Source organism: Salvelinus sp. IW2-2015, linkage group LG20 (genome assembly GCF_002910315.2).
Source record: "Salvelinus sp. IW2-2015 linkage group LG20, ASM291031v2, whole genome shotgun sequence".
NCBI classification, from domain to species: Eukaryota; Metazoa; Chordata; class Actinopteri; order Salmoniformes; family Salmonidae; genus Salvelinus; species Salvelinus sp. IW2-2015.
In genome coordinates, this window is record NC_036860.1 from 64,391,208 (window position 1) to 64,401,545 (window position 10,338).

Consider the following 10,338-nt stretch of genomic DNA (forward strand, 5'->3'; position numbering starts at 1 on the left):
AAATAAATATTAAATACACAATAAAGTAAGTAAGCATACTATATACAGGAAATATATTTTTAAAGTCAGTTCAAATACCATATTTACAATGTGCAGGGATACTGAAGTGATGGAGGTAAGGGGACTAGGCAACAGGATATAAGCAGCTTGTATGTGAGTGTGTAGAGTCAGTATAAATGTATGTTCATATTATGTGTGTGTCAGCAAATTATGGAGTGAGTGTTTGTGTGTTGGAGTGTCAGTGTGTGTAGGGCCCTGTGAGTGTGCAGAGACAGTGTGTGTGATTGTGTGTAGGGCCCTGTGAGTGTGCAGAGACAGTGCAACAATTGAAATAGAGGTCAATAAAGATACAAGGTAAACTCAGTCAGTGTAGCTATTTATCAGTCGTATTGCTTGGCGGTAGAAGCTGTACAAGAGCCTGTTGGTGTCAGACTTGATTCACCGGTACCTCTTGCCGTGCGGCAGTAGAGAAAATAGTCTATGACTTGGGTGGTTGGGGTCTCTAACGATTTTCCGGGCCTTCTTTTCCCACCGCCTGGTATAGAGGTCCTAGATGGCAAGGAGCTCGGTCCCAGTGATGTACTGGGTTGTCCACACAACCCTCTTTAGCACCAAGTGATCAAGGGCGGTGCTGGTGTCATACCAAGCAGTGATGCAGCCAGTCAACATGGTCTCAATGGTACAGCTGTAAAACCTTTTCATGATTTTAGGTCCCATGCCAAACCTTTTCAACCTCCTGAAGGGGAAGAGCCATTGTGAAGCCTTCTTCACGACTGTTCGTGTGTATTTGGACCATGTTAAGTCTTTAGTCATTTGGACACAGAGGAACTTGAAGCTGTCTACCTGCTCCGCATCCGTCCCATCGATGTGGATAGGGGTGTGTTCGCCCCCCTGTTTCCTGTAGTCCACAATCAGCTACTTGGTCTTGCTGACATTGAGGGAGAGGTTGTTGCTCCAGCACCACACTGCCAGGTCACTGACCTCCTCCCTGTTGGATGACTCATCGTCGCCGGTGATCAGGCCTCCCACCGTTGTTGTCAGAGAACTTGATAATGGTGTTGGAGTCGTGCGTGGCCACGCAGTCGTGGGTAAACAGGGAGTACAGGAGGGGACTAAGCACACACCCCTGTGGGGCCCCTGTGTTAAGGATCAGCGTGGCAGATGTGATGTTGCCCACCCTCACCACCTGGGGTTGGCCCATCTGGTAGTCCAGGATCCAGTTGCAGAGGGAGGTGTTCAGACCCCTTGACTTTTCCCACATTTTGTTACGTTACAGCCTTATTCTAAAATGTATTAAATAATTGTTTTTCCTCATCAACCTACACACAATTTCCCATAATGACAAAGCGAAAACATTTTTGTGTGTGTGCAAATTTCGAAGAAATAAAAAAACAGAAATACCTTATTTACATAAGTATTCAGACCCTTTGCTATGAGACTTGAAATTGAGCTCAGGTGCATCCTGTTTTCATTGATCATCCTTGAGATGTTTCTACAACTTGATTGGAGTCCAGCTGTGGTAAATTCAATTGATGGTAGAGTGGCCAGACAGAAGCCACTCCTCAGTAAAAAGCACATGACAGCCACTTGGGGTTTGCCAAAAGGCATCTAAAGACTCTCAGACCATGAGAAACAAGATTCTCTGGTCTGATGAAACCAAGATTGAACTCTTTGGCGTGAATGCCAAGCGTCACGTCTGGAGGAAACCTGGCACCATCCCTACAATGAAGCATGGTGGTGGCAGCGTCATGCTGTGGGGATGTTTTTCAGCTGCAGGGACTGGGAAACGGTTCGGTATTGTTCGGTATTCGGCCATGATTTCTAAAAGTTTAGATAGCTGGCTAGACTAACTACCAATTTACAAATGCTTAGCTGACATGGCTAATTGAGTGACTGTCAGTGACTGACAAGAGAAAAACTGCTGATGCATAACCACATTGCACCTGGTGTATTCTACTGTTCTTCCTTATGTTGCTTTAACCTTTAACCTGCTCTGACTGACAGTTGATGAACTACTGTCACAGAAGAACAGTTGATGTACAGAGAAGCACTTTTACTTTACAAAACAAGACCAAGTACCGTAACCGTCAACTGAAGCAACAAAAGCCATTATTATCTTGATGTTTGGTCCTTTGTGTTCATTTGTTTAGCACGGACGGATAGAGGATAAAGCAGCTCTCACCTCTGTTGACCAGGGACTGAAACAGAAAGAGGGCCAGGGGAGGGTTTGAGTTGCCGGGTGACCTTGAGCGGTGGGTCACGCTACACCACCAGTCCCAGAGGTGAGCGGTGGGTCACGATACACCACCAGTCCCAGAGGTGAGCGGTGGGTCACGCTACACCACCAGTCCCAGAGGTGAAGTCAAGTAAACCACTATCACCATCCAATATGAGAAGTGCCTCCAGACATCTTAGGTGAGTGATTTTGTAATAGTCTTTAGATTGCCTAAAAGTCAATGCAGCCCTCCTGTTGAAATAGAGCAATAAGATCAGCACATAATAGACATAGACATCCAAAACTTTATGCTAATAATTCAAGAAAAGTAAGAAAACGAACTAAGATGTTGGCTACACCTCATCTCAGGCTGGTTGAAGCCTGTCTACCACCATCCTAAGATAAGAATGAAATAAATAATTGACAGAAATACGGAACGCCATCAGTGATAACAAGAGTTACCTTTTTATAAAACAACTTGTTTCATAATCAACAATAAAATACAGCATTCACAGAATATAGAATAGTATGAAGCCCCTTGTCACTTATGGAAAAGTAGTTAAAATCAAACCGAGTTTAAGATGAAGAACATACACCGTACCAGTAAAGTTTTAGAACACCCACTCATTCCAGGGTTTTTCWGATTTTTTAAACTCTTTTCTACAATGTAGAATAATAGAAGACATCAAAACTATGAAATAACACATATGGAATSATGTAGTAACCAAGGAGAGTGATGGAGTGCTGCATCAGATGACCTGGCCTCCACAATCACCCGACCTCAACCTAATTGAGATGGTTTGGGATGAGTTGGACCGCAGAGTGAAGGAAAAGCAGCCAACAAGTGCTCAGCATATGTGGGAACTCCTTCAAGACTGTTGGAAAAGCATTCCTCATGAAGCTGGTTGAGAGAATGCCAAAATTGTGCAAAGCTGTTATCAAGACAAAGGATGGCTACTTTGAAGAATCTTAAATCTAAAATATATTTTTATGGTTACTACATGATTCCATATGTGTTATTTCATAGTTTTGATGTCTTCACTATTATTCTACAAAGTATAAAATAGTAATAAAAAAAACGTAAAAATAAACTTGAGTAGATGCATCTAAACGTTTGACTGGTACTGTGTCTTCATAAAACATATACTGGTAAAAAAGCTTCCCAGACAGTAGACCGCAGTTATAGCAAGTTCCAGACAGTAGACCGCAGTCATACCAAAGCTTCCCAGACAGTAGAACCGCAGTCCATACACAAAGCTCCCAGACAGTAGAACCCGCAGTCATAACAAAGCTTCCCAGACAGTAGACCGCAGTCATAACAAAGCTTCCCAGACAGTAGAGACCGCAGTCATAACACAAGCTTCCCAGACAGTAGACCGCAGTCATAACAAAGCTTCCCAGACAGTAGACCGCAGTCATAACAAAGCTTCCCAGACAGTAGACCGCAGTCATAACCTGATCCATTCCCACATAAAAAGACAAACCAGTCTTTCAACTCATAATAACATATGGCTTCAAAACTTGTGTTAATTCCATTGTAATAACATAACAGTCTGTAGAACGGGACGTAGTAAACTAGGAAGATAAAGTTCGACGAAATGGAAAAGCACCAAAATAGGTGTGTGAAGACAGTAATCAGTACAGTAGGCCTAGTTCAGTCAGCGGCCATTTTGATCCCTGCAAGATGGACAGAGATTAGCGGTCAGAGGTTAGGGGTTGGGCCTGTTGGGTTGAAAAACTCGGAGTATCCTCAGTATCCTCAGTGATACACAACACTTCCTGAAACTGTGACAGGACCCTGCTGAAGTGGGAGCCCTCCCAGAAGATCTTGCCACAGCCGGTGCAGATAAAGAAGAAGGGTATCCTGTGTAGCAGGCCGGGGGGCACGGTGTGCAGCTGTAACACTGCTCCCCTAGGGAAGGTGAGGGTGGAGGAGTCCAGGTCTGACAGAGGGGCCCAGCGACAGTGAGGGGAGTACCTGGGGGCCCCTGGGGCCAGGAATGGGGCCGGGGAAGGGGGGTCGTCCCAGGTTTCACCCTCCGGTGGAATAGGAGCCTGCTGCTGTTGTTGTAAGAACCCTGCAGAGAGGAATAGAAAACTCACTGAATAGAACATATTTGTCCCGCAGGAACTCCATTCATTTACTTTTCTAAATTAAATGTCTCACCTTTGAAACCAAAAGGTGTCTGAGGAAGGGACAGGGAACGTACCTCTCTCCTTCAGCAGGCGTGTCATGTTTTCTCTAGGCATCTTCAGGTACTGGTCACTGTTACACACCTTGAAATACATAAAGATACTGGTCACTGTTAAGYCTTCCGCATGCTTCGGTTCGGCTGACGCCTAGCCGAGAACCCAATGAGTGTTCTAGCGAACCAAACGAGTGTTTCGATCATACTCCCTTAAAAGACCTTAGCTTCAATAGTTTGTCCATTTTGAGACTCCGTAGCCAATATACACTTCGTCAAAAGTCAGAATGAATCTAAGATAGCTCAAGAAATCTGTCATTCATTTTGACGTTTTTGCAGAGATCTTAGTAGGCAGGTAGCTTAGTGGTTAGAGCTTTGGGCCAGTAACCGAAAGGTTGCTAGATCGAATCCCCGAGCTGACAAGGTAAAAATGTGTCATTCTGCCCCTGAACCAGGCAGTTAACCCACTGTTCCTAGGCCGTCATTGTAAATAAGAATTTATTCTTAACTAACTTGCCTAGTTAAATAAAGGTTAAATAAAAAATAAAAATAGGTCGCGCAATTTGACATCTAACTAAGCTGTTTGGTACAGCACAAACCCTTAARGAACACCAAAACTAAATAAAACGTCATACAATTTAGTCATAATATAATGCAAGAACTGTTCCAAACTGTTTCGGAAGCATGCGGACGACTTTACACGCCCAGCCCTCCAACACACCTTGAAATACAGAAAGAAAAGTTCARATTTATCTACTGTATTACATCGGCATGGTATTCACAAGAGACACGAATGAAGCATGGAGCTGGCAACACCACATGTACTGAATAAATGTAGCTGTGTCAACTGTAAGTCACTTTGAATAAAAACATCTGCTAGCCAAAAAGAGAGCCTGTGTAAACCTTCCTCTCCAAGGTAAGGCATTTCATGTGATGTTGTGAAGACAATCAGGCATTTCCGCAGCACCCACACACCAGACACCAGACGAGAGTCAACCAGTGTCTACCCCACAGCCCATAACACACACCTCACCCCCCACCCCAACCAGGGGATGGAGAGGAACTGTGGAGACAGCGTTGACGCCTGGGTAGAATTCACACTTCCTTGGTGCTTTTGTGTTCTCTAGTTCTCCCGTCTCTAGCCCCCCTGGCAGCACACTGGTGCTAAACGCCCTGTAAATACACCTGAACTCCACCCCTGTACAACAACACCACTTAAAGAAGGGGGCTGTAAATCAACAGACGGTCAGTAGAGCGAAAACAGGGTTGTATTCATCAGGGGAAAGTGTAGCAACGAAAATGAGCGTTTCTCATTGCAAAAGTTCAGGTATTCCCTCCCCGTTCCAGTCTTTTGAACTCCGCTTGGTGCCTAATGAATACCAGCCAGCTCAGTTCCTGTCCTCTGTGGACTGATCCAACTATAAGGCGGCGCACAACACCTTAATATTAGAACATTAATAGTCTACGTTAATAACATGTATAATAATGTGTATAAATGATATGATGGGCTCCCAGGTGGCGCAGCGGTCTATTTATTTAGCCTTTATCTAACTAGGCAAGTCAGTTAAGAAATAATTAGTATTTACAATGACTGCCTACCCCAGCCAATCCCTAACTCGGACGACGCTGGACCAAATGTGCGCCACCCTATGGGACTCCCAATCACGGCCGGTTGTGATACAGCCTGGGTTCGAACAAGGGCCTGTGGTGACGCCTCTAGCACTGAGATGAAGTGCCTTATACCAGAGCGGCAGGTAGCCTAGTGGTTAGAGCATTGGGCCAGTAACCAAAAGGTTGCTAGATATCATTCCCGAGCTGACAAGGTAAAAATCTGTCGTTCTGCCCCTGAACAAGGCAATTAACCCACTGTTCCTAGGCCGTCATTGTAAATAAGAATTTGTTCTCAACTGACTTGCCTAGTTAAATAAAGTTTCCTTTTTCCTTCATCTTGTTCAATTGTTGCCATGCACKTGCAAATAAGATTGCTCAGATGTGCGAGTGCCTTTTTGAATTAGTTAAATAAAGGTAAAATTAAAATGAGTTTGATCATTTTTTGGACTAATCGTGATCCTATTCTGTCTATTGCTAATAGTCCTTTCTCATAGGACTCACGGTATTTTGGGCTCCTGAGTGGCGCAGCGGTCTAAGGCACTGCATCTCAGTGCTAGAGGTGTCACTACAGACTCTGGTTCGATCCCAGGCTGTATCACAACCGGCCGTGATTGGGAGTCCCATAGGGCGGTGCACAATTGGCCCAGCATCGTCCGGGTTTGGCCGGGGTAGAACATCATTGTAAAATAAGAATTTGTTTTTAACTGACTTGCCTAGTTATATAAATGTTAAATAAAATGTAAAAAATCTCTGGGACGAGTGGTAGTAGTGGTGGGCGTCTATTTTAATAAACATACACCATCAACAATAATTCCATTATTAATACATTTTAGACAGGTCCTAAGAAACATTGAGACTAATAAAAATGTATTTTCAAAAGAATAGAATAGCATATTTTGCGTTTAATTAGGCCAATAATACGGGTCTGTGTAGCCGTGGCTGCACCATCCAAATTAAATCAATAGTTGGTTATTTTGTTCATAAACAGACTAGACACACCTACCCGATCACAGTCAACACACATATACAGTCGTGGCCAAAAGTTTTGAGAATGACACAAATATTAATTTTCACAAAGTTTGCTGCTTCAGTGTCTTTAGATATTTTTGTCAGATGTTAAAAAGAGAGAGATTTTTTAATGGTTACTACATGATTCCATATGTGTTTATTTCATAGTTTGATGTCTTCACTATTATTCTACAAAGTATAAAAGATAAAAGAAAACGTAAAATGACAACTTGAGTAGATCATCTAAAACGTTTGCACTGGTAACTGTGTCTTCACTAAAACATATACTGGTAAAACAAGCTTCCCGACAGTAACCAGTAAAAGTACAGAGACCCGCAGTATAACAAAGCTTCCCAGACAGTAGACCGCAGTCATAATCAAAGCTTCCCAGACAGTAGAACCGCAGTCATACACAAGCTTTCCCAACAGTAGAACCGCAGTCATAACAACAGGCTCCCAGACATAAGACCGCAGTCATAACAAAGCTTCCCAGAACAGTAGGACCGCAGTCATAAACACAAGCTTCCAGACAGTAACCGAGTCAATAAACAAGCTCTCCGACAGTAGACCGCAGTCATAACAAAGCTTCCAGACAGTAGACGCAGTCATAACCACTTGATCGAGCCGATCATACCCACATCTACCTCAAAAGACAAACCAGTCTCTTCAACTCATAATAACATATGAGCTTCAAAACTTGTGTTCATTCCATGTAATAAATAACAGTCCTGTAGAAACGGGACGTAGTAAAATAGAAGATAAAGTTCGACCGAATGGAAAAGCCACCAAATAGTGTGTGTGAAAGACAGTACTCAGTACATGTAGGCCCTAGTTCAGTCAGCGGCCATTTGAATCCCTGAAGATGGACAGATAGACGGTCAGCAAGTTATGGGTTGGGCCTGTTGGGATTGAAAAACTCGAGTATCCTCAGTACTCGCTCAGATTCACAACAACCTTCCTGAAAACCTGTGACACGACCCTGCTGAACGTTGGGAAGACCCTCCAGAAGATTCTTGCACAGCGGTGCAGATAAAGAAGAAGGGTATCCTGTTAGCAGCCGGGGGGCACGTGTGCATGACTGTAACACTGCTCCCCTAGGGAAGGTGAGGTGGAGGAGTCCAGGTCTGAAGAGGGGCCCCAGCGACCAAGTGAGGGGAGTACCTGGGGGCCCCGGGCCAGGAATGGGGCCGGGAAGGGGGTCGTCCCAGGTTTCACCCTCCGGTGGAATAGGAGCCTGCTGCTGTTGTTGTAAGAACCCTGCAGAGAGGAATAGAAAACTCACTGAATAGAACATATTTGTCCCGCAGGAACTCCATTCATTTACTTTTCTAAATTAAATGTCTCATCCTTTGAAACCCAAAAGGTGTCTGAGGAAGGACAGGGAACGTACCTCTCTCCTTCAGCAAGGCGTTCATGTTTCTCTAGGCATCTTCAGGTACTGGTCACTGTTACACACCTTGAAATACATAAAGATACTGGTCACTGTTAAGGCTTCCGCATGCTTCGGTTCGGCTGACGCCATAGCCGAGAACCCAATGAGTGTTCTAGCGAACCAAACGAGTGTTTCGATCATACTCCCTAAAAGACCTTAGCTTCAATAGTTTTGTCCATTTTGAGACTCCGTAGCCAATATCACCTCGTCAAAAAGTCAGAATGAATCTAAGATAGCTCAAGAAATCTGTCATTCATTTTGACGTTTTTGCAGAGATCTTAGTAGGCAGGTAGCTTAGTGGTTAGAGCTTTGGCCAGTAACCGAAAGGTTGCTAGATCGAATCCCCGAGCTGACAAGGTAAAAATGTGTCATTCTGCCCCTGAACGCAGCAGTTAACCCACTGTTCCTAGGCCGTCATTGTAAATAAGAATTTATTCTTAACTAACTTGCCTAGTTAAATAAAGGTTAAATAAAAAATAAAAATAGGTCGCGCAATTTGACATCTAACTAAGCTGTTTGGTACAGCACAAACCCTTAATGAAACACCAAAAACTAAATAAAACGTCATACAATTTAGTCATAATATAATGCAAGAACTGTTCCAAACTGTTTCGGAAGCATGCGGACGACTTTACACGCCCAGCCCTCCAACACACTTGAAATACAGAAAGAAAAGTTCACATTTATCTACTGTATTACATCGGCATGGTATTCAACAGAGACACGAATGAAGCATGGAGCTGGCAACACCAACATGTACTGAATAAATGTAGCTGTGTCAACTGTAAGTCACTTTGAATAAAAACATCTGCTAGCCAAAAAGAGAGCCTGTGTAAACCTTCCTCTCCAAGGTAAGGCATTTCATGTGATGTTGTGAAGACAATCAGGCATTTCCGCAGCACCCACACACCAGACACCAGACGAAGAGTCAACCAGTGTCTACCCCACAGCCCATAACACAACCTCACCCCCCACCCAACCAGGGGATGGAGAGGAACTGTGGAGACAGCGTTGACGCCTGGGTAGAATTCACACTTCCTTGGTGCTTTTGTGTTCTCTAGTTCTCCGTCTCTAGCCCCTGGCAGCACACTGGTGCTAAACGCCCTGTAAATACACCTGAACTCCACCCTGTACAACAACACCACTTAAGAAGGGGCTGTAAATCAACAGACGGTCAGTAGAGCGAAAACAGGGTTGTATTCATCAGGGGAAAGTGTAGCAACGAAAATGAGCGTTTCTCATTGCAAAAGTTCAGGTATTCCTCCCCGTTCCAGTCTTTTGAACTCCGCTTGGTGCCTAATGAATACCAGCCAGCTCAGTTCCTGTCTCTGTGGACTGATCAACTATAAGGCGGCGCACAACACCTTAATATTAGAACATTAATAGTCTACGTTAATAACATGTATAATAATGTGTATAAATGATATGATGGGCTCCCAGTTGGCGCAGCGGTCTATTTATTTAGCCTTTATTTAACTAGGCATTTAACTAGGCAAGTCCTGGATGGTTGGGAGAAGTTGCTCTCTGAGGATTTGTTGGTACCATTCTTTATTCATGGCTGTGTTCTTAGGCAAAATTGTGAGTGAGCCCACTCCCTTGGCTGAGAAGCAACCCAACACATGAATGGTCTCAGGATGCTTTGCTGTGGCATGACACAGGACTGATGGTAGCGCTCACCTTGTCTTTCCGGACAAGCTTTTTTCCAGATGCCCCAAACAATCGGAAAGGGGATTCATCAGAGAAAATGACTTTACCCCAGTCCTCAGCAGTCCAATCCCTGTACCTTTTGCAGAATATCAGTCTGTCCCTGATGTTTTCCTGGAGAGAAGTGGCTTCTTTGCTGTCCTTCTTGACACCAGGCCATCCTCAAAGTCTTCGCCTCCAAC

The 10,338-nt window shown here is 44.1% G+C and overlaps 1 protein-coding gene and 1 long non-coding RNA gene across 4 annotated transcripts in view; one reads left to right on the forward strand and one right to left on the reverse strand.

Moving 5' to 3' along the window:
• Nucleotides 1–2,609: 2,609 nt before the first annotated feature.
• Nucleotides 2,610–3,652, forward strand: LOC139029488 (uncharacterized). The gene is made up of 2 exons (XR_011481815.1): nt 2,610–3,458; nt 3,496–3,652. It is a non-coding gene; the product is annotated as an uncharacterized lncRNA (long non-coding RNA).
• Nucleotides 3,495–10,338, reverse strand: part of exd3 (exonuclease 3'-5' domain containing 3) — a 65,974-nt gene continuing 59,130 nt past the window's right edge. For 2 of the 3 annotated variants that reach the window (XM_024011817.2, XM_024011816.2), the window contains exons 20-21: nt 4,426–4,492; nt 3,495–4,293 (exon numbers count right to left, since the gene is read on the reverse strand). In XM_024011817.2, coding sequence (XP_023867585.1) covers nt 3,911–4,293; nt 4,426–4,492 — 450 coding nt within the window. In that variant the 3' untranslated portion in view covers nt 3,495–3,910. Of the gene's footprint in view, nt 4,294–4,425; nt 4,493–8,409; nt 8,477–10,338 lie in introns of those variants that run through there. The other variant, XM_070449568.1, reaches the window with a different exon arrangement.